Raw genomic sequence first — 23,714 nt, 5'->3', positions numbered from 1 at the left:
TTTACATTGTGCTGCTTTCAATTAAGTTGTTTTGTGTCACACTTGGACTTTATTTTGTATTCTTTTAAGTATTAACTTTGTGTGTGTGTCGATATTTGAGCAACTGTGGTAAAACATTGTGAATGTAATTGCGTATCTAATAATTGATTCATTTATTTAATCCACATTTAAGAATAACTGAAAGAAGACACAAGTCTGATTTACCTGCAGTCAAGTTTAATTGGAACAAAAGTTTTTCTTAAAAAAAGAAAAAGAAAAAAGAAAGAAGGAATACCAGGTGGCGAGAGAATAGGAAAAACTTTGCATCTATGTGTGGACCAAATTACAATAAATACTTTATGAAAAGACAATATCGGCATACAGAAAACGATTTATGGTAAATAAAATAGTACAAATGCTTGAAGTTGTGTTCCTGATGACGAAGCCTCGGTGCCCCCTCGCTGAGTAAAATCGAAACGTGAAAAGGACAAGTGGTGCAATTCCAAAGTCCTGCAGTACCTCAGTCACTATTTGGCAACCGTCTTTCCTGGTGCAGCACAACACAATGTATCACCCGTTTCCTCGCAAATTTTGCTTTGCCTCCAGCATGTGAGCAGTTTCGTTCCACAGAGGATCAGATCAGCAGAAAAATACAAACTCTGTTACGGTAATAACATGTGAGATGAGCGCTTTTATTTTCTAAAGCCAAAAAAAAAAAAACAGAAAAATAAGAGGCTGTTAAAGTCTATGTTACGGCCGCACGTTGCCAAAAATACTGACTCCACTACAGGCGACACTGAGTGCAATAAACACTTGTGGTAAATATTCAAAATGCCGTGAGTCAACTTGTTTAAATCATTTTTTTTTTTTTCGTTTTCAGACTGGCCTGAGTTAATAAAGACTTTGCACATTTTCTACTCCCCCCCCCCCTCTACTGAAGTCAATTTTGTTCATCTTCCAGACAATTCCCTGAAAGGACATTTGAAATCAACTGATTAACATGATTGTTGACAGCAAACCAAGCGATCACCGTCGCCATCGCTCGCCTTCAACTGACCGCAATGGCTTTTTTTTTTTTCTTTTTTTTTTAGAGAAACATTTAGTGATTTAAAACCTTCCGGCCTTTCTGTATCTTTGGTGCTTTGACAACAGTGAACCCAAAAGAGGCCAACACGAAGAAGAAAGGAACATAGGTTTGATCTAATGTGATTGATTTCAAAAGAAAAGGGCACATTTTCAGCATCAGGTGATTTTTTTTTTTTTTCTTCTTCCCGTCGCCATGTAAACGAAAACTGCAAGAAATACTGAGACCAGGGTTAGTGTTTTATTCGTCAAGTTCCTGTCTGATACAAAGCCGACACTGAATTGAGGTAAAATCAACATGGGGTGGGGGCAATGACAGTAGGTCAAGGTGTGTGTAGTGTGTGTGTAGTGTGTGTGTGTGTGTGTGTGTGTGTGTGTGTGGTGGGGAGGGTGTGGGGCTCATCAGGATGGAGTGGTTCACTGGGAGTGCTTGCATTTCACCGTGTATGCGTGTGTATCTAAAAGTGTCCAGATCTAAGAGTGTGTGTATTGGGTGTGTGTGTGTAGCGTGTATACAGTTCGGAGCCGTCAGACAGGAGCGTTTTGTGCCGAGCCTAAGCCTGGGAGGGAGGATATGGCCACAGGGAGAAGACGGAGCGCCGGGCTCCCATTTGTTCGCTGTTCTCGCATCGTCGCGTCCTCGCTGAAGTTTGGCCGCTAGCCGCAGCTCGGCGAGGTCGGAAGCTACGCCAGGGAGCGCTGGCGAGGTTTGATCCTAGGATAGAGCTGCAAAGCACGCAGGCGGATGACGAGAGGGAGAGGGAGAGAAAGAGAGGGGGGGAAAGAAGGGGGGGGGGGGAGGAGAAGAGGCATTATTGCCGATTGCAGACATTTAATCTGATTCGCTGACTTTCCAAAGGTTATTCTTACACACACACACACATACACACACACATTCAGTTATTTTGTAAAAGTGAAAACTATTACGTTATTTCGTGATCATTTTCACGTCACAATGTGATACTGAGCCCCGTTTTTAATCTCGTGTGGCAGCATACTACGGAAGCCCATCAAGTCGAGTTGATTGAAAAGGTTAGGTCAATAACGTGATCGTCTCACAACAGAACGTGAAAATGATCACGTATCGCATCGTCGCAAAATGTTGAAATATCACAAAAATTCATTTCGATTGAAAATAAAACCAAGAACCAACGTTTCCCAGTCACACACTCCCAAAGCTTCATCTCTCCTTCTATTGGAGAAGACTCTGCACTGTTTTGTGCTCTGCCTACCCCCAGCAGGTTGCGCGGCACGTAGCCCTCGCCGTCGTCCAGCCGCGCCCACCACCAGTCCGTCTCGCTGTCGTCCTGCCGCCGCAGGACGGTGATGGTGTCGCCCTCGCTGAACGCCAGCTCGTCGCCGCTCTGGGCCTTGTAGTCCCAGAGGGCGTACACCGTGCCCTTGTTCATCACGCCCATCTTCTCCTGAACGCCTGCGACCCAGAGAGAGTCGGGGGGGGGGGGGGGGAGTTAGCAGCGAGCGGACGGACGGACGGACAGACGGTTTACTGCCGCTTCTCACCGTAGAGGAACTGGGAGCACTGGATGTAGCCCTCCTCCATCTCCTCGCACTTGTCCGCCGCCGTCTCCACGTCGCTGATGGTGCTGGCGAAGATGGCCGCCCCCGACTCCACCAGCAGCTTGCAGAGGTGGACGCTGTTGCAGGAGGCGGCGCAGTGCAGCGGAGTCCTGATCAGCGGGGCGGGGACAGTTAGCCTCAGACGCAGCAGCTTCATCATCACCATCATCATCATCATCATCATCATCAAGCAACCACAATCATCATCATCACCATCATCATCATCATCATCATCATCACCACCACATCATGACCATCATCATCATCATCCACCATCAAGCAACCACAATCATCATCATAACCATCTTCATCATCATCTTCATCATCATCATCATCTTCATCATCATCATCCACCATCAAGCAACCACCACCATCATCATCATCATCCACCATCATCATCATCATCATCACCATCAAGCAACCACAATCATCATCATCATCTTCCCCACCACCACACCATCATCATCATCATCATCATCATCATCATCATCATCATCGTCATCGTCATCGTCATCGTCGTCTCACCATCCGTCGCTGTCGGCTGCGTTGACGTTGACGCCGAAGTCCAGCAGGAACTTGACGATGTGGTGGTGACCTGCGCAGACGGAGTTGTGCAGCGGCGTGATGCCCTCGTCGTTGGGAGTGCTGGGATTCTCCACCTGCGGGGGACGTCGACCCAATACAAAAAGTCACGCACAGGCCGTTTGACTTGATTCTGATTCATTTCAATTTCTTTGTTTAGTTTTGATATTCTGATGTCGGTCAATTAAGAGGACAAATAGCCACAACAATGTTTTTATGTCTATTTTTGAGCATCTTTGAACTCCTACTGTCCTGTTCCAATGCAGCTGCAGCCGCAGCGTGAATAAAACCAACTGACCTCGTAGATGATCCTCTGCACCAGGTCGAACTCGCCCTCCAGCGAGGCGTCCAGCAGCAGAGCCAGAGGGTTGAACTTCACCCGGAAGCCGTGGCCGGTGCGGTCCGAGTTGGGCTTCTTCAGGTTGGTGCGCTTCTCCTGCGTGGCCAAGAGGCAGTTCAGCGCCAACTTGCTTTTCTTAAACTAAAGCTCAGAAATTATATTCAGTTTAAGAATGAATATCTCGCAGAACCTTAAATCTTCTTTAATTTAAAGGTGCTCAACTTCATCTACATTTGTGTGAATTTTGCGACCTCCAGGTGGGGGAAGATGAATTTCATTTATGTATTTATTTATTTTTTTTTACTATCCTTTATGTTGTCATTTAAGGAATTCTCATCACATCTCATTAACGTGTCTCTCACCAGCAGCTGGGCGCCTCCTCCTCCACCTCCTCCGCCCTCCTCGGGGGTGCTGACCTCTGGCACCGGGCTGGGCAGCGCCGCCTCGCTGATCACCCCCAGGTTGTTGTTGTTGTCGTCCTCTTCGTCCTCGTCCTCGGGTTCCTCCGCGTCCGGCAGAGCTTCCGGAGGCGGCGGCGGCGGCGGCTGGTTGTCGTTGGGGTCGGTGGATGTGGGCGGAGCCTCCGAGCGCGCCTCCTGCGTCCCCGGCGGCGGCGGCGGCAGCAGCAGCAGCGTCTCGGTGGGGAGGTTCCCGTTGTCCGTGTCGGCCGCCGAGTCGCCGCCCGGGTATCCGGGCGGATTAGCCGGCTGGTAGAACGGAGTTCCGTTCCCACCGCCGCCGTTGCCGCCGCCGCCGCCTCCTCCACCGCCGCCGCCGCCGCCCACCCCGCTCCCCTCAATGCCCCCCGCCAGCGTGTTGAACCTCTGGTAGAGCAGCTTCTGGATGTTGGGCCCGCTGGGGCCCTCAGGCTCCGTGATGGAGCTGCGCTTCTTGAGCGGGCGCGGCGCGTTGGCCAGCTTCCTGCGCAGCAGCTCCAGGTCGGCGTCGCTCTGGTAGCGCAGCGGCGAGTGCACCATGGGCGTCAGCTTGGTGGGGCTGAGCGGCCGCGGGATGTTCTCCACGCTGGGCGGCGGTGCCACCGGCTCCGCGTACTGGAAGCACTGGCGCTCGTCCGCCAGCTCCCCGCCGTCCGGAGCGTCCTCGCCGCCCTGCAGCAGCGGGAAGGCGCCGCCGGCCGGAGCGAAGGGCAGCGGCGACGGCGGCGTGGAGCTCGGGTGGAGGACTGGCTTCCCGTACACTGCAGGAGACAAAGAGAGTTAAGATAGTTCCTCTCTTGGAAGGAACAGAGGTTTGCATATTGTTTTAATGAGATAAACAAGACAAAATGAACGAAGTTAAGTGAGCAAGTAGCGAAATGAGCAATTAAATGAATAAAAGTAAGTAAGTAGGCAAGGAAATAAATAAGTAAAAGTAAGTAGGTAAATAAGTAATTATATGAGAAAGTAAACAAGTAATTAAAAAATAAGTAACATATTACTATATATACATAGTAATATATAAATAAAATCATTGAAAGAGAATGAGTAAGTCTGTAAATATGCAAGTAATTAAATAATTAAACGTAAGTCGTTAAGAAAGTAAACAAGTAACTAAAATAAATGAAAGTCAGCAAATAAATAAGTATGTTAGTAAACAAGTAAATAAATAAAAGAAAGTAAGTAAGTAAATAAGTGATCAAGTATTTAAGAAAGTAATTTTAGGTTAGTAAATACAGAACTACATCATTGAAAAAGAAGAAGTAAGCTAGTAAACAAGTAATTCAACAAATACAAGTAAGTAAGTCGGTCAATAAATATGAAAACAAGATCTTAAAAATCTGTTAACAAGAAAAAACTAAACTTAAGTTCATTCTGTCTTTTCTTGTGATCACTTCTTCTTGGTTCTTTTATCTAAAACAAAGGTTGTTTTTTTTTAAGGTTTATTGATTCAACATGCAACATGCCAGGTCAATAAAAGCCTTCAAAATCGTCCGAGATAAAAAACCAAACTGACTTTTGCAGCTCTGACCTGCTTTGAGAGCTGACTTGAGCGGCTGACTCTTTGGCGCCGCCTGCTGGAGGTACATGTGGTAGATGGAGCTGGAGTTCATGGTGGGCGGGCCCTTGCGGGGCGACTGGGGCCGCGAGCCTCGGTCGGGGATGAAGGGCCGCACGGCCACGGCCGGCGGCGGCGGCGGCGGCGGCGGAGCGTCCAGCCGCTCGCTCAGCCCCGGCGGGAAGAGCGGCGTGCTGGGCTGGAAGGTCGGGCTGGGCGGCACCGAGATCCGCTGCTGGATCTGCTGCGAGGAGGAGCCCGTGGTGGCGGGGGGCATGCGAGGCCACGCCGGCGGCGGGGGGGGCGGGAGCGGCCGCAGGGCCGCCGGCGGAGGCAGCGGCGGCGGCGCGTCCTTGCGGCGCTCGATGGAGCTGGCGGAGTGGGCCGAGGTCAGGTGGGAGCCGTAGGGAGGCGGCTGGGGCTTGGACATGGCCGGGGAGGACAGAGCCAGCTTGGAGTCTAGTAACTGTGGAGGAATGGGGGGGGGGGGGGGGAATGAAGTGGTTTCTTGCTTATTTGACTCTAGTGTCCCACAGTCCAAAAACATGCATGTGAGATGCATTGGAAAATTGTCCGTACGTGTGTATAGCTGCGCTCCCATTACAATTTTTTTTCAAAATAAAAGCATTTCGAAAATTTCCACAAGAAAATGTTCACAATTGTGATGCACAATTGCGGTGTTTCCGTTGAATGATGTTGAAGAGCATAAACTGTAATTCTCTCGCAATTCTAGGAGTAATGGAAACTTTGCGGACTTTGAAAAGTGCTCTATAAAATAAATGTTTTATTATCATTATTTGTGTTATTATTAGTCTCTATCAAAGGCAAAAATCCCCAAACAACTTGAGTTGACGACAGAGAAAGCAGCCAAGTCATTAGGAGGTCAAACCTTGTCTGCGCCGGGAGTGATGGGGGAGCCCGAGGGGGGGCTCTTGCCCTGGCCGTCGCTCCCGGAGTCTCGTCTCTCTGGGGGCTTCAGCGTGGCGCCGCTCTTGGCCAGCGTGGGCCAGCCGCCGCCGCCGTCGCTGGCTGAGGCACAAACAGGAAGCAGCCGGTCACGCGGGAGGAACAACAACGACGTGCGCGACTAACGCTAAGATTCAGAGACTAGATCTTATTAGTGTGACACTACAGGGCGCAGGCTCGCTGAAGGTCCCTGGGTCTGTTTCAGATTCATTCGTTCAGTCTGAATGTCTGAATATTTGCTGAATAGACAAATACAAGACACGTTGTTCACAACAAACTAAACTGTACAGTATTAAACTATTAATAAAGTAGATATTTACTTTCAGTCTAGTTACCAATCAATAAAAATGCCTATAAAAAAAACTTTACCAACAACCTTGATGTAAGAAATGTAACAGCAAAGGTGCTGCAGAGGCTTTAAAATGGCGAGATGGGATGGGAAAAGGGAAAGAAAAACACCGACAACAGGAGCTGCTGTACGATCACTGCGAGGTTCATCCTGGAACTCTTCACTTCAGTCTGAAACGACGCGGCCCTGAGAAACTAACAGGAACTGTGCGCTGTGTGGTCGTCGTCTGCGACTGTATATAAAGACACTTGTATCTCATCGAGGCCACCACCAGGGGGCAGTCGAGATGTTTGTTCTCCACTTTCAGGAGGTGGAGGCCGAAATCTCCTTGTCTGTCTTTATATACAGGCGACATCGTTCACCGATGCCACGCCAGCTTGCACGAGTATTTTTCCCTCGTGCAAGCTGCTGCTGCTGCTGCTGCTGGTCGACAACGACAGCTGGACTCTGGTGCCCTGGGTCAGGGGTGAAGGTTAAAGGTCAAGCAGGCCTGAGGGTGGGGATGTTGTGAAACTGGAACTAATCCAAAGCAGTGTTTGGACTTCTAGCCGTCTAGTGTGCAGTAATAACGAGGCACTCGGCTTATTGAACCTTCTCAGGGACACAAACGCACACGGGATCAGCACAACGCCGTCTTTAAAGAAGCCTGTTGCGTTTCTATTTACATCTACTATATATGCACTACCAGTCAAAAGTTTGCAAGTTCTCAAATTGACCCCTGCTGGGATGTTTAGTGAGGCGTTGACGGTTCAGTGCAGCGCTGGCTGAGGATCCGGTGCTGCGGTCGCGACAGAGAAGGTTCAGGCGGAGCGCCCGCCGCTCCTCTGCCGCTCGGCCGGCGGCACTGTGCACTCACGGGACGAGCCGTCAGAGCCGGTGGAGGCTCCGGTGGCCGGGTGTGAGTCCGGGAGCGGGTCCACGGTGATGTCTAAATCAGAAACCTTCCACGGGCCGGGGGGCTTTCGCACGCCGTCTAAGCCCCGACCCCCAGCCAAAAAGCACCCGGCCGATCATGCCCCCCGGTGGAGGAGGAAGAGACGCCACGAGGATGGGAGAGCACAGATACACCAGAGAGAGGGAGGAGGAGCATGAGGAGGAGGAGGAGGAGAATAAGTAGGAGGAAGCGGGAGAACAAAGATGAGAGCGGAAGAGAAGGAGGTAAAGATGGAGGAGGAGGAAGAAAAGGAAGAGAAGGAGGACGACAAGGCAGAGGAGGGGAAAGAAGGAGGAGAAGGAAGGAATGAATGACGACAAAAGACAGCACAAGGAGAAGAGTGAGGTTAGAAAGGAGGATCATCACACTCAGGATTCAGATAAGAAGGGGGAGGGGCCAAGGAGGAAAAAAGGAAAAGGAGGAGGAGGAGGAGGAGGAGTTACAGTCACAAGATCTTCATGCAGGACGTTAAAACGATGCAAAACTTCTGCCTCATATTTATCCTCACAGACCCCCCCCACCCCCCCTTCGTTGCTGTTCTGCACCGACCTGACTTGACTCGGCCGTGGTTGCCGCCGACGCCCAGAGTCTGAGGCTTCAGCGGGTCGGGCGGCAGGTTGTAGCCTCCGTCCTGGCGGCCCGGCACCGGCACCTGGATGTAGGGGCCCACGGCGGCCACGCGGCCCACCGTGCCAGGGGCCGGCTGGGGGGAGGGCGGCCCGTTGGCTCGGTTCAGCTGCAGGGGGCAGAACATCAAGACTTGAAAATCTATTAATTACACAGTAATTACTGCATTACACTTATCAATAGGTTGTGAAAAGACGCAGTGCCTGCGGTGCCTGAAAGCAGAGGCTTCTCCCGCTGGGGTGCGGGAAGAGGAGGAGGGTGGGGGGGTGGGGGGGGAGAGGGGTGGTGGGTGTGTTTCGTCTTACAGGAAGGTTCTCTTTTTGACGTGCCTCAGCTTTTTTCTTGTAGAGGCGCTCCCGCAGCTCGCCGATGCGCTTGTCCATGAGCGTCACCTCCATGTTGCGCTTGTTGAGGAGCTCCTTCTGCTGCTGCAGCTTGCTGTTCTGATCCTGGTTCAGCTTGTTGCGGATCTGAGGAGGCAAGAGACAGGTGGGGAGGGAGGAAGGAAGGGAGGAAGGTGAGTTATCTTTGCACAATGGCACAATCCCAAAACTGACACAGTTAAAGGACTCTGTGTCTAGTTAGCTCTCTGTTTGTAGCAAGCAGGAAAAAAAAACAACAAAAAACTGTGAATGGCTTCACTTGGAGCCAAAAACTGACTTGTTGGACGTTTTTTCCCACGTTTGGAAGAGGATGAAAACATGACCTGGTTTTGAGGTGGGTTACTACTAAATCGGGAGGCCCCTATGTGACATCACAAGGGGCCAAATTCCAGATTGTTGTGTTTTTCAGAACAGACTTTCTGATAAGTTGAGAGTGCAGAAGAAAGTCAAGGCTGGACAGATGTTTCAGGCTTGAGACGATACTTTCAAACAATGTTTAATAACCAGGACTAATAACTAAGTGAAGGTTCTCAGTCATCCAGGTCACCTTAAGGTAAAAGGGTTAATTTAGGGCAACTGGCAACCACAAGATCACATGAACAAGTCCAGTTGCCCCAAATTAACCCTTCTACCTCAGGACCAATAAGTGGTTGTGAACCTCTGTGTGTGTGTCACTCCTCCAGTCGTACCTGCAGCTCCTGGTAGAGCTTGCGGAGCTCCAAGGCGGCGGCGCCGGTCATCTGACCGCCCAGGCCGCCTTGCACACCGTTGATCTTTCCGCGCCGCAGGTCCTCCAGCTGCAGGCTGAGCTGCTCCACCCGCAGCACGGCCGACTGCAGCTCCACCTGCTTCTCCTGGAACAGGCTGCTGACCTGCTCGATCTCCGCCGCTGCAGAGGGGAGGGGAGCTGCGTTAGGCGCCACAGAGAATGGGGGGAGAACATGTTTTTTTTTTCTCTTTTTTTCGAGAGGGACACTCACACAGGTTGCCGTTGATGACCTTGCTGTAGTCCACCTGGCCTCGCATGGCGCGGATCTTCTTCAGCTTGGCCTCCTGGCTCTCCACGCGCTCCTTCAGCCTCTGCAGCTTCTCGCTCTCCGAGACGGCCTGCTGCTGGCGACGCTCCTGCTGCTTCAGGTAGCGCAGGCGCTGCTCCTGCACGGGTGGGCGCAAGTGTGCACGATTAGCGGGATAATAAAAAAAACACACACAAAAAACCTAAAAAAAAAAAACGACAACGAGCGATTTGTTTTTAAGCGACGCCTGGTTTCGTCACAGTCGGCTGGAGAAAGAGAAGAAGAAAAACTGATACATATAAATATATAAATATAAAAGCAACTCTGGGGTTTCACATGATCTGTGTGGCAGAACTGGGCTAAATCCTTCTGCTGTACGCACTAAATGAAATGTCGCGGCCCGTCACGGCTGGATGCGGCTCACAAAAGGGTCAGATGACTTCATCCCTCTTCCCCCGACTGAGAGCTGTTCCAGTTACGCTGCTAAAATAGGAAACGACGGCGGCCCAGGTTCCTGCATGGCTGCGGGCTTTGAGGAGGTGCGAGTGGGCGGCTACTTTGAAAAATAAAAAAATTATTAATAAGAAAGCCGACGCATAATCCCCTCGGAGAGGAGGTTTACAGTAAGCTTCTGCCCTGCACTACTGAGCAGCTGCACGCTGGGGTCACACGCTGGGGTCACACGCTGGGCAGAGAAGTTTCTCCTCCGACCCTTAACGAGGACGAGACTCTTTTGTCACCTTTGCCACCAGCATCTGCTGCTGCGCCTCGATCTGCTGCTGCTGCCGCGTGGCCATGTCCTGCAGCTCGTTGAGCGTGAGCTCCACCCGCTGGTTCCCCACCTGAACAACAACACACAAACGCACACAAAAAGGTCAACGCGACGAGAGTACGACAGTTTCATTCACGCTGAGGTTCAGAGTCTGAAAAACTTTTTTCATCCTCATGGGAAAAAAATGCACCTGCTGATCAAGTCTCTCTTTGTTACTCCCATCAGTGATGCACATGGAATCTAAACAGACTTGCTTTGCCTATATTTATTTTCAAGTTTTTTTTTTTTTTTTACTAAAGGTGTGGGTGTGTCCTGCTACTACAGTAAAGGGGGCGTGGCTGTGCAACTGCGTCTGAAGCAGATGGTGCAGCCAGTTCAGAGAAGATTCCTTTCTCATGCTGGTAAAACAAAACAAAACAAAACCAACAAACAAAACAAAGAAAAGCCTTTGGGTGTGAAGAGATGGACGCACTGTCTGTCACTTCCACCCTGCACATTGTTGGCAGAGTTTTCTCCACGGTGCATGCTGATTGGTCCTGACATATTTTTGATTTTTACGTTGAAAACAAACCAGATGGAAGGGTCCCCCCCCCCCCCAAAAAAAAATATTATGAAATATTGAAGCTGAGAGGTTGCCAAGCAAAATTATATCAGAACAAAATAAAACTCCTACTTTCATTCATTCATTCATTCATTCATTCATTTCTCTTTTGTTTGGAGGGCGGTGCATTTTATTCTATTCAGAGAAAAGTTTCACCTCCATAAAAACACTATCAATGACACCAGAAAGCGGCAGTATTCTGTTTGAGCGGCGTTGACAGGCCGCCTTCCTTCATCCACTCAGTTTGGTTCGACAACCCAGACACACTTTCAAATCCCTCAGAAGCGTTTTTCCCAGTAAAAAACAGCCGAGGAGGGAAAACAAATCAGCCACGAGTTCAGAGTGTCGAGCGCTCCTGGATGTCGCCGCCATGGAAGGAAAAGTCACGGTGAATCTACTGGAGCTGCAAACCCGGCCATGTAAAGATCTGGCAACCCTCCCCCTAATGATTGTTTTGATAACGGCCGCTTCTCCAAAGCAAACCCAGCGTAATTGCTCTCAGAGCCACAGGGGGGAGATAAAAGTTCAGCGTGCCTTGTTTGGAGAGAAGAATGTGCTGCGGCTGATCCAAAGATGACGACGACGACAAACATCAAGATCGAGATGAACTCGATGTGAAGTTGCATGGCATGCAGTGAAAAAGTTATTTTAAAAAAACTGATGCACCAACCTGTTCTGCTTGGTTTCAACAGGAGCCGAACACTCGGCAGTGACTCATGACGCATAAATAAAACATGGACCATTTGACTTTGTGATACTGTGAGGTGAGGCCACATGTCAGAAATCATCTCGTCTCCAAAGGAAACTCACCATTAATACTTCATTTGATTTTTTTTTCTTTTTTTAAAACTTTGCACCCTGGACCGGCTCCCTGGATTGGACCGCTTCCCCCACAACCTCCTGCCCTTTAAAATGTTTTAAAAGCGCTCAGATACGAGTGTGTGTGCAGAGGAGGCTGGGAGGGAGCGGGGATGCAGACGTGACTCCCTTGAGGTCGAAGTGGGTGGTGGAGGGGGGCGGGGGGGGGGGTTCGACTGGCACGCAGGGAGGCACGCTCAAATGCACACTGCATCAGTGGCAGTTCACCCCGAGGAGAAACACACACACACACACACACACACACACACACACACACACACACACACACACACACACACACACACACACACACACACACACACACACACACACACACAGCAAACTCAGACAGTGACGAGGAGGGAGTTGGTGAAACAGCCGAGTGAGCAGACAGTGTCGTTGACGAAGGGGTGGGGATGGGGGGAGGAGGAGGTGACGTGTGTGTGTGTGTGTGTGTGTGTGGGGTGGGGTGGGGGGGAGTCCCGCTGTGAGACCGCAGCAACCCCTCCATGATCACATTCAGTGGCCACTCCGCTGAAAGATTGATAGTTTTCCAAACCGCAAGACGGAACATCGCCAGTTTCAGTAGTTCAGTGCAGTGCATTACTGTACACTGTACTGTCAGTTTGATGCTGGTTACAGGTTAGCAAGCGTTCTAAGCTGTTACCATGTTATCACGCCCTGAAGAAAACAGGACTGACAAATTTTTAGTAATTATTTCTGTACGATAAAATATAAAAACTTTGCCGCAAATATCATCCAAAGCCTGAACATAATAGAATTGAAACTTCTTTTTTTTTTTTTTAGCCATCAACAGTTGAGTTGATATAAAAATCATTTCAGCTCTTAGCAAATGAAACTTCATGTTTCACTGGCCAAATGCAAATGTGAGTCACAACCGCAGCGGGCCTTATTTTATTACGATTCTTTATATATTAAAGTCATTTTTTTCTGTGTTCCTCTCCTGTTGGGAGCAGCCGCCGCCACTGTCTGGACTCTCCTGAATTAATCAGCTTTTCTTTTTTTTTTCCAAACCCTCAATACGTGTGGCCGTCGGCCCTGAGCAACAAAGAATGAAAGAAAATAATAACTGCGCACAAACAAAGAGAGCATGCAGTGAATTGCAAAAGAAGAGAGGAGAGATTAGTAGCCGTGGTTGTGCAGGCAAAATGAGTTGGGTTTTTTTTTATAGCTCTTCTTGAACAAGTTAACTATGGATCCAAGGCAGGGGGGGGGGGGCTCACAACTGCCCCTGCAGTGACTAAGCAGTGAGAATGCGGCTTTCTGCGTTGTTACCAAGGCGACTAAACCAAAAGCACTTTAGTGGAAAACGCAGCTTATGCGGCGACGACGGCGGCCTTCTCGGAAAATGATCAGTTCTGCCGGGTGGACAGGGAGCCCCTGGTGTTTGGGCAGCCGTGCGTGGAAAAGCCACAGCAAAGATCCTCCCGGGGCCGTTCTATCGGCCGGCAGACCGCCTCCAATAATCCCCCCCCTCCCCGATCAGATGAGGAGGAAACTGCAGCGTCCAGCGTCTGCGACTGCCTCGGCCCAGCAGAGACGCTCAGCAGCTGATGATTATATAGACTGGCACCATAAAGCAGTGATACACTGCCAGTCAAAAGTGTGGACACACCTTCTTATGCAATTTATTTTTAATCTGAGCAACTTTGTACACTGCGGATAGATAGTGTAGACTTTTATTGTTTCCTCCATAATTCCATGTGTGCTCAAATGTAGTTTTGATGCCTTCAGTGAGAAACTGCAACGTCAAATAGTCACGAGAATGAAAGAACAGACATTCAATACAGGGTGTGTACAAACTTTTGACTGCTAGTGTATATTTAACATGTATCCATTAAACTGCATCCAACCTGAAGGTGCTTACCAAATTAAAAGCATATTTTTCTATTTTTTTCCTGGAGAATTTCAAAGGGAGAGGAGTGGCTTCCGGCTAACGTTGTGCGACGATCCGTGTTTTTAAAACAAACAAAAAGCCGCAGCTCCTTCCTGCTCCGGCGACCCTGAATCCCTCCCTCCGCCCTGGAGGTTGAATTAGTTACGATTTCTTGACTTGCGACGCTTTGCTATTGTGAAATCTGGGACAGACGGTGGGAGAGTGAAAGGACGCCGCGCCGTGGGGGTGGTGGTGCTCTTATGGGAGTCACGTACGGCTCCCAGCGCACCGCGAGGGGGCCGGCAGGCAGCCGGATCACATGACAGCGGGGCGGAGGCGAAACAGCAGAGACCTTCACGGTTACAGCTGGTGGGAACCGGAGCCGCGCTGGACACCAAACACCTTCAGAGGCTTTTTCTTGTTAGAACGCAGTCCAGTTGCGATCGACGCTAACGTCGTTAGCAGTAGCCTCTGGCCCCGTTTACGCGAACACGAACACGGACTTCTCTGAGAACGCAGGAATATTTAACAGTCGGTTCGCCCTTGCGTTTACAAGAAGCCGGCGTTTTCACTGAAACGGCACAGACCGAAACCTTCTTCTGCCTTCAGGGAGTAAACTTGCGGCGCCACACCAGGCCTGGCATAGGTACTACATAGTTTTCAGTCGTTTTTTTTTTTTAGAGCATTTCAGAAAATGTGCAGTTTCAAAAAGAAAATAAATCTGTCTCCGTGTAAACGGCCCCTGTGATTACAACTCGTCATAACCTCGTTCTTCTTCTGTGTTTCTTTCCCCCAGCTTGGCTTTGATCAATCACTTGCCCTCAGGCCTCTTCATCCATTAAGGGAGCTGATTAGTTATGGCATTCGGTGAAACATTGAGACCGACTGAGAAAACTGCCCATTGGCGAGACATTAGCTGCTGTGTGAGGTTACTCTCAGTTGCGCAGGACAAAAAAACAACAACAGAAAAACAGGTCTTTCAATGTTACGAATGTTTTGGATTTGACAAAGGCTAAAGGAAAAATATTGCCAATTTCCCCCCCAAAAAAATGAGAAATCACTTCGTGAGGACACCGCCGCCGAGCTCTCACCCCGTTCTCGTTGTGCTTCTCTCCCACGCTGCCGCTCCTGCGACCCGTCTGATCCTGAGACTGCTGACTCCCTGCAAAAAGAGAGAAACAGTCGCCGCCATCACAGAGGGGCAGCGGCGCAGATGAGTGCAGATTTAGAGGCTTCGGCCATTGTCGGGAGCGGTTTGTGAAATTTGCTGAAGTGATCGCACATGACAGAGGGATTTGAGAGAACTGGGCCAAACGCTGCTGACTCAGGCCACCTACCGCAAACTGAGAAAAAAGACTTTTTGTGTAGCGCGTGTGCTTGTGTGTGTGCGTGTGCGGCTCTCTGAAAGTAAATTATTTAAAAAGCAACGGGAAGAGGGGAAGACTTCTGCCAAACTTGATCAAGAGAGACCAAAAAACACACTTTACTCAGGACAGTTCAGTCTGGTTCAATTAGATTTTCCCTCTTGTTTTTTTTCTTTCCATTTTTTGGGAAAAGTTCTGTTGTGTTGTACGCAGTCGCAGTTAAAATGTACTCAGTGTTGCCGTCTGTGTGTGTGTATGTGTGCATCGAACGATTCATTTTCGGATAAAGGAGGATGGTCAATGACACGCACCTTGATCGCTGCTCTCGGTGGGTGAGTCCTCGTGCCGCAGGAAGAACTTGACTTCCTGTTTGCGAGGCCCCCACTTCTGCAGGTGGTCGTACATCATGTGCTCGAAGGGAATCGCTCGCTCTGTGGAGGCGGAGAGGAAACACTCATCAGTTATCGCCGCGTGGCTGGAGAGGGAGGTGCATCAACGGCTGAATCATCGTCTCCAGGACAGGGAATAAAACAAAACAACAACAACAACAACAACAACAACTCTGATCTACGAGCTTCTATCTGTCCGCGTCCAGACGGCAGAGCAGATTCCAGGAGGAAATTTGGCTAAACTGAGACTTTTGGTTGGGATGGAAGAGAAAAATGCAGAGCAAAAAAAAAGAAAAAAAGATGCAGAGATGGAAAATAACGAAACAAAACAGGAAAACCCGAGCGATGAGGTTTCAAGAGGTTTTCAGGCCAGACGGCTGCATTGTGAGGCGCCGGCCAAACAGGCTTACATAACACGGTTAATAAAGCCTCCCGACTGGGATGTTGTTTTCCACGGCGGGTGGGGAAAAAAACGCTGATGACCCCGGCTAAGTCAGTCGGCGCTGACGGTGACGGCAGCAAATATCTGCGAGCCAGAGGAATGGACCCTGGCGGACCGGCGCACCGGAGCCGTTTGCTGGGGTTTTTTTGCATTTTTTTCCCACAGCCAGAAAATGTATTCGAACTCGGCCGGAAGCTGATGGAAGCGACCGTTTGTGCTGATGCTGCTTCTTATCTTCGTTTGAAGGTGTAAAACTTTGACTGGATTCATGAATTTATCATAAGCACCACCCCGCCGACACAATAATGAGTCGACTGAAAAAGTGCTTTGTTGCGTACAATTCTGCATCTACTTGAAAAAAAACCAAAAAAAACAACAACAACAAAAAAACCGTCAACAGTGTCTCTTACCGTTGCCCCTCCAGACCTCGGCCAGGTGGCAGCCGCTCTCGCCGGGCTCCTTGCAGAACTCCACCACGTCCCGGCACGTGGTCTCTGGAGTGATGGGCACCTCGGTGGCGGCCTGTTCCCCATCGCTGAGGTAAACCGTCAATATCATCTGCGGGAGGGGGGGGGGGGGGGGGAGGAAGGGAGGAGCCGTGAGACGAATACGAAAAATGACGGATGATCAGGGAGACGTCGCAGCGGGCTCTGCATGAAGAATGCATGGTGGGAGGCGGGAGGGGAGGACGTATTGTCGTCAGGTGCGGACTGAGGACGAGGCTCAGCTCTCATTATGCACAAGCAAAAAGTGCCGAGTAGTCACTTCCTGTGATTCAGGCGATGCGTCGCGATGCAAGTCCCAGCGGGCTGAAAGTGAAGGAAAGGGTCCAAAGGTGCCGCTTGCCGACGCTTATCGGCTTTGCGACCCGCCTTCCTGTCGGAGAACTGCCTCGGGGCGGGTCGGAGCCGCGGAGCTGCAGCTCCGCAAAGAGCTCTCAAACAAGCTGGACGTACAATGAAGACCAACAGGCTGCTTGAAATAAATATTAGTTTGCTAAACAGTCTGACAAGGACGTCGATCAACATCTTGAAAATGGGGGGGGGGGTCGGGTGGGGGGGTTGTGAGGTAATGCACTCTTGAGTTTTAATGCAAACACAGAGCCATGGTTGTTTATTCAGCAATACACAACATTCATGTGAAGTGGTTTTTTTATGTTTTCTCTCTCTCCCTGCGTTTGTGGCACGCAGACCTTTGTTAGTTGGGTGGGTGTGGGGGGTGGGGTTTGAAGGTGTGTCTTCCTGTTGTCGCGCGGTGAGCGGCACTTTTTTCGTGTCAGTGTGGAAAAACACAGCCGTGCAAAAACTAAATGTGGAGAAAGCCACGATCGTCCCCGGGAGAATCGCTTCAGCTGAACAAACGTCCATCATTTGAAAAGTTGCCGGGACATTAAATCAAACGTTCCATTCGGCCTTTTCCAACATTTTCAAGACAAAACTCTTTTTTTGGAAGCATGATAACAACAGCACCTTCAACAGCTTTCCAGGGAGGTGCAACACTTTGTCGTTCTGTTACCTTAAATGTCAGTTTCGATATCACTTTTGCGATTCATTGACTCGTAACGGGAAGAATGGCACCGCTGGCATCGACATGGAGCACCTGGTGGGGGGGCGGGGGGGCTGGTTGAGGATTGCGTAACCTGCGTTGCCCCGCACCTTCTTGTGAAAACACGTCTTGCTTCACACAAACACCGAACTCTCTCGTCTGGCTGCGAGGCCCGAGCTGGCAAAGTCTCTTTAAGTTCTTGCCGGACAGGCAGCATACGTCACATAAGTCCCTGAACACGCCAGCTAGGGGGCGCTGTGTCAATGACAGGCTGCTATTTTCCATGTTTCAAAATGAATGAATCATAAAAGATGTTTCTGAAAACTTAAGACGGAAAAGCAGACGGTCAGACTTGACATGTTCATCATAAGATGACTAAACATTTACAGCACTGTGCACCAGACACACACAAACACACACAAACACACACACTCAGAGATGCTAAAAACGCTACTTGGCCCGTCCCACTGTTTCAATATCCAAATTCACCCAGTGAGCCAAACCAGAAAAGATTATTAGTCTGGGACTTTCTCTGAGCAAATGTGACTCATCCTTTCACTGACATTTCCTGCAGCAGCCAAACAGAGACAATATGGTCACTGGTGCTCGGGCACAACTTCACTCAGTTTGAAAGATCACACTTTGGCTTTACGGCGTCGTCGGGGCAAGATTCGCACACGCGGCGACGTGGGTGCGTGTGTTTTATGAGCTGCCGTGCAAGAAAATACAACCACGAAACTACAATGATTCATTTAAAAAGGCTCACGTCACAGAGTCACGTTTTACTGCACAGAGGTTAAATCCCTATGGAGAGGAGATGTGGTGATGAATCATGAGTAATGTACATCCTACTGTGGCCAACGATATAATCCTGAACAGAGCCCGATGGCCCTTTACGTGACGATGTTACGCTGAGGGGGGGGGGGGGTTGCAATCAGTGGGAGAGCGCGGCTGACGATGAGACGCTCGGGCACAGCAGCGGTTTTCCCACACGTCCATCATCGGCAAAAAAAACAACAACAAAAAAAAACCCAAACAAACAAACCAACCTCCTGTGCAACCTCCAGTTCCAACACGAACCTGTCACTAACCAAAACTGCGCGGTGCAGGCAGCAGAGAGACTGACCACACAGGACCACACATGCAGCCTCGCGTGCACCGACAGCAGCGGATCGCGTCAGTACAGTATCATCGGAGTGAATGAGAACACTGATCCAGCCGACTGACCGCGGGAGAAGCGCCGACCGCCCTCGCGAGGCTGCGCCTGCCCAGGGTCTTGGCTCTCCTGGCCGCCCGCCGCTTCCGCCGGAGCTCCTTCTTGGGGGCGCGCTGGTGCTCCTTCGCCCAGATGGGGCTTTCCTTCGAGAGGCTGACGAGGCCGCGCAACACTATGGTCACAAACTTCTTCATCATAGCGCCGCTCGACGCTGCAGGCACGGGAACGAAGCCGCTATGCCATCCTTTCCCCGGCGAGGAGCTCGGCGGCAGACAGCGGTGCGCGCATTTGGAGGAGAAAAAAAAAAAACTGCTGCAGAGGAGACTTGGGAGGGAAGGAGAAAAAAAAAAAGGAAAAAAAACCCACTGGCTTGCAGTGAGGGAGGGGGGGTGAGAGAGTCGGATGAGAGGTAGAGAGAGACGGAGGGGCTGAGAGAGGAGGTCTCAGAGTGGCGAATGGTGGTGGAGGAGGAGGAGGAGGAGGAGGAGGAGGAGGGCGCAGACACTTCCCTCCATTAGAAATAAGAAGTTTTGCCAGTGGCTCTGAGCTGCTAATGGAAGGAGGCGGGTCACAGCCGTGACCGGCGGGCCGGTCTGCTTCATATCGGTGAAAAAGTTGGCAGAGAATGATAATGAAACAGAAAGCGCCCCCTCTGGTCCGGCACATCTCTACATTACAGCAGGGTAAAAAAAAAAAAAAAAAAAAAAAAGAGATCATCTTGAGGTACGTTGGACATTTATCGTTTAGCTTCTGAGCGAGAGAAAGATGCCAGAGCCGGGACGTTAACAATTAATCGATTATTGATTAATTGTCGATTAAGAATTTAATCGCAATTAATTCAACATTTTTGACACGGTTAGTTAGTTAATATCATTATAACGGTGTAGCGGCAGGAAAGAGCAATTCACCTGTAGATACTGTGATGGTTATAATATACCTAGAACAGGGTACTTTTAAATAACTTTTTAAAAAAAGTTAAACTGAATCAATTTAAAGTCAGAGGATAAATGTTTAGGGTGTTTTTGCTGTTCTCTAATCTAAAAAAGGGGTCACAATGGACCCTCAACATGACTTAAGGGTTAAATAATGTGTTCCTGACACATTTGCCATTGTGAAATTTAGGTTCCAAGGAACAATCGCCACTGATCAATTAATCGTTAATCGATCCATAAGGGTCAATCAACTAACGATTAATGAATTAATCCATAATTTGCATCCCTATGCCAGAGTGGTCAAATCTCAAGGAGGGGCGACGCAACAAGTCGATCCTGTCACTCAATGAACAAAGTCAGGGGGAAATATCGAATGACGCCTCCCCCACTAAAACATATAGAAGAATACAAAGCAGCTCTTCGGCAACAATAACAGAGCGCCGCCTTTGACATTTGGCATCCAATAAAAATTTGCATAATCTATAACTTCATCACGAGAACAAAATGCATCGACAAACCTCTCCCTCCATCCGTGAACCAGACAGAGGGGACAAAATGAATCGGCAACGTGACAAATGGAGTGCAACAAATTGGAAAAGGAGCCCATCAAAGTGGACTGAAGGCGATGTCGTAACACAAACACGACGCGAGTTGCTGTAGCGTCCTCGCCTTTCACTGTAGACTTGCACTAGGACATGTAAGACTCCCTAATCCCAAAATGTAAGAAAAAAAAAAAAAAAAAGATTATTAGGGAACGGATCATGTTCCCTAATAAAGCTGGATAACCAGAGTCAGAAGTACACTGGCTAGAGGAGCTTACGTGTCTCACAAGCATCAAGCGAAATCTCCTCAGACGGTTAAAATATGATGGGAGGGCCGCGTGTCGTACCTTTGTGACAAAAGCAGCGGGATCCGTCTTGTCGAGTTGAGATTTAAAGGCTCAGCCACACATTTCAAAAGATGAGTTGGAATGGAAAAAAAGCTCATTACTTTATTTTTTTTTTAGTTTAAAGTAAAAAAAAACAACAGTATTTCGTGTTTTTTTTTTTTTATTCATAAAAATAATTGAGTGTGGAAGACGACTGGTAGACACTTTAGGCGAGGGCCTCTATTGATTTTATATAAAAGTGATGGGTCCTGCAGCAGTGGCGACCGTCTTGAAAAGGTAAGAGCTGATACATTGATCTGTGACACTTTCACATCATTTCACCAGTGAGCTCCGGCCAAGGATCGAGCGTCGCTGCAGCGACGGCGGCCGCACCACCGCCCTGACGTTGCTGCCACGGCGGCGCAACCGTGGCGGCAGGCACGACCGAAAACACTTGGCAAAAGCAACAGCAAGGGACGCAATGTTTACATTTGCTGTAAGTCGCGCTCAGGCCACGCTCGGCCGTGTGACGCTAATGCCACTTGACACTCGACTCAGCTCAAAAAGTTCCCCTTAACAACAGGGCATTAGTCGACGCAGCCACACAGACCCAGATCTGCCGCGGTCTCATTGGCTGGCGGAGTCACGCGAGAGGAGAGCGCACGGCGGCCTCTCTGCTCCACTGGCTCTCTGACTCTGATGGCCACAGGGCGCCACAGGGTGCAGACGTGCGGGGAGGCGGCCGCTGCAGCCAGTCAGCCAGCCAGCCAGTCAGTCAGTCCGGATGTGGAGGTACCAAACTGTGACTAAACGCTCACAAAATAATAAATCACATTCCACCCAACACCACAGAGTCATCGTTACCAATTTGTCAATTAGGTCAAAGTTAAATTTTATTTATTTATTTTTTTTATGAGACTTTTTTTTTTTTTTTTTATTTAACTGCACCGTCACTAGGATCGGTAACTCACTGAGATAACACCTCCTCCACCATTTGGGACACACCTTCCCGTACCTGCATGTAATCTTATCCTGCTCCAGAGTTCACCTCCTCGAGGGCTGCTGCTGCGCCTCCCTCCACAATACCACCGCCCGATTGCCGCTTAAGCACTAAAGATATAAAGTTCCCAACAGAGTACGGCACCGGCAGGGCTGCCGTTCAGGTACTCGTCTCCCTTTCAAACCCAAAAGCTTCCAGAACGATGACACCAAAACAGACTGATTATTGTTCTTGACTCCTCTAGTCTGTCCACCGACTTCAGTACCTTTGTTCACAACAGAGCGTAGAGGTACAATAGTGTTTACCTTTTACAATCAAAAGCCACATCCTCGCAATTGTTCAAATGACAACACAACACAGCGATTGATCATTCATACTACAGTGACTAATATGTACCCATATTTGCAGCCACTGTGAACACGATCACCATTGAAAACCACTACTGGAAGACACGGATGATGTGATGATCTCTGTTCTAGATTAGCAAGACTCGCGTTAACGAACAATTTCAGACAAATGTTCTTAATCTGTCTTCATCTCACACTTTCATGCCATGGAGCCACATGACCGTCACGTATGAGCCACCCAGAATAGGCTGTGTAAAAAACAACAAACAAATAAATAAATAAATAAATAAATAAATAAATAAAATGGGCACAGCCACGATTATTTTAAACACAGCATGACGATTTAGTGTTTGCATGAGCGGGCAGTGAAATCATTAGCCGAGAGTGCTGTGCTGTGCTCTGATCTTGATGGAGTAAGTGGGACAGTCAATAGCGCTTCCTTTCATGCATGGGGCTGCGCGTATTTACCGGCATCATACTGGCAGCTCTGGCAGGTCAAGCCGAGGGGTGCATCGGGAGGGTGACTTGCGGCTCCCCCACTTGTGACGGCACGTTTCTAGTCAACCGGGACCCACCGTGGTCGCTTCTGGCGCTGGTTTTTTCCCCCCAAACGTGACAACCAACTGGGCCTCCGTCCGCTCTCTGCAAACCACAACAGAGACATTTTTGCTGACTTTAAAAACTAGAAAAGTCACACAACGTCCGATGACAGTCGTAGGAAAAGGGCACAAATTAGAATGCGAAAACATCCATTTAAATGGTTCAGGCGTGGCTCCGTACAGCTGCTGCTACAAACAAGCAAACGCTTTGGCCAGACGGTTAGCTCGTAAAGCGACGCCAAAAGACAAATTATTCTTTTTCAAATGTGACAGACGGGCTGGATAGTTTAGTGACTCACGGCGTTCTACTCACCAGTGTCAAAGACGAAACATTGTTCGGGGGATTAACTCTTAACTCCGTCGCTGTTAAAAGGCATGTAGCGAACCAGCCCCAGCTGTCAGCCAGCCAGCTAACGAGAGGCGTTAGCTGGGTTAGCTGCTCTCACAGGCGGCTAAAGGACGGTACGCACGGCGACGCCTCCGCTCTCGTTGGTCCTTCCGTCGGCACTGACTGCACATCAGCACCAGCCCTTATTGTTGTGTGCACACAGCGAACGAGAATGGTAATATGTCGACTCCGAACGGCTCACTCGTTTTCGGCAACGGCAATGAATAGCATTGCTAGCAGGCTAGCAATGCTAGTTGACGAAAATACAAATCGCTGGAATCCAGTTGTTTGACGGCAGGCAAGAAGGGGCGGTGCACAGCAGCACATGACGTCGACGTAATCAATGGCGCTGGTCGCCCAAAACGTGCCAGCACACGTTTGCCAGATACCAGGAATGTTAATTCATCTCAGACCGAGTGACATAGTTCGACAAAATAAAAATGAATTGCCTTCATTCATAAGTCATGTTTTTATTTCAGCAACATTTAAATGGTACATGTGCATCCATTACCGGACATAGAATATTATTAAAAGGTACATACATGAGAAAATATTGGTACCTGCTTAACAATAATGCTTAAAAACTGCATAATATAGATATGCAAGTGTAAATCTAAATATTGTCATTTGTCATTAAACCAAACAAGACTTTAAATGGCAAAGA

General features: G+C 49.3%; 1 protein-coding gene across 5 annotated transcripts; it reads right to left on the bottom strand.

Annotated features, from left to right (window-relative positions):
- Positions 1–199: 199 nt before the first annotated feature.
- LOC142903781 (apoptosis-stimulating of p53 protein 1-like) lies at positions 200–23,433 on the bottom strand. 5 transcript variants are annotated; one of them, XM_076049602.1, is made up of 19 exons: positions 22,976–23,433; positions 22,532–22,703; positions 16,566–16,713; positions 15,636–15,755; positions 15,052–15,122; positions 10,573–10,674; positions 9,797–9,971; positions 9,506–9,705; positions 8,763–8,903; positions 8,356–8,542; positions 7,729–7,845; positions 6,447–6,586; positions 5,531–6,023; positions 3,925–4,760; positions 3,521–3,658; positions 3,166–3,299; positions 2,584–2,750; positions 2,295–2,494; positions 200–1,788 (listed from the first exon to the last, which is right to left on the bottom strand). In XM_076049602.1, the coding sequence occupies exons 2-19, from the start codon at positions 22,538–22,540 to the stop codon at positions 1,747–1,749; spliced, it is 3,420 nt and encodes a 1,139-aa protein (XP_075905717.1). In that variant the 5' UTR covers positions 22,541–22,703; positions 22,976–23,433; the 3' UTR covers positions 200–1,746. The 5 variants fall into 5 exon arrangements, with proteins under 5 accessions (XP_075905717.1, XP_075905714.1, XP_075905716.1 ...); XM_076049599.1 differs by having other exon boundaries at positions 8,739–8,903; positions 22,976–23,432; XM_076049601.1 differs by lacking the exon at positions 22,532–22,703 and having other exon boundaries at positions 8,739–8,903.
- Between the last annotated feature and the right edge of the window lie 281 nt (positions 23,434–23,714).

This window comes from Nelusetta ayraudi, unplaced genomic scaffold (genome assembly GCF_046127955.1).
Source record: "Nelusetta ayraudi isolate G7.1 ecotype Tasmania unplaced genomic scaffold, CSIRO-AGI_Nayr_v1 ptg000118l, whole genome shotgun sequence".
Lineage (NCBI taxonomy): Eukaryota > Metazoa > Chordata > Actinopteri > Tetraodontiformes > Monacanthidae > Nelusetta > Nelusetta ayraudi.
This window is presented reverse-complemented; position numbering and strand designations above follow the sequence as displayed.

What these genes read in the sequence shown, in the direction of transcription:
- LOC142903781 (XM_076049599.1), bottom strand. An exon ending in TGCAGAGGATCATCTACGAG is followed by an intron (nt 3,300 to 3,520) that starts GTCAGTTGGTTT and finishes CGTCCCCCGCAG; the next exon opens with GTGGAGAATCCCAGCACTCC. An exon ending in GCAGCCGACAGCGACGGATG is followed by an intron (nt 2,751 to 3,165) that starts GTGAGACGACGA and finishes CCCGCTGATCAG; the next exon opens with GACTCCGCTGCACTGCGCCG.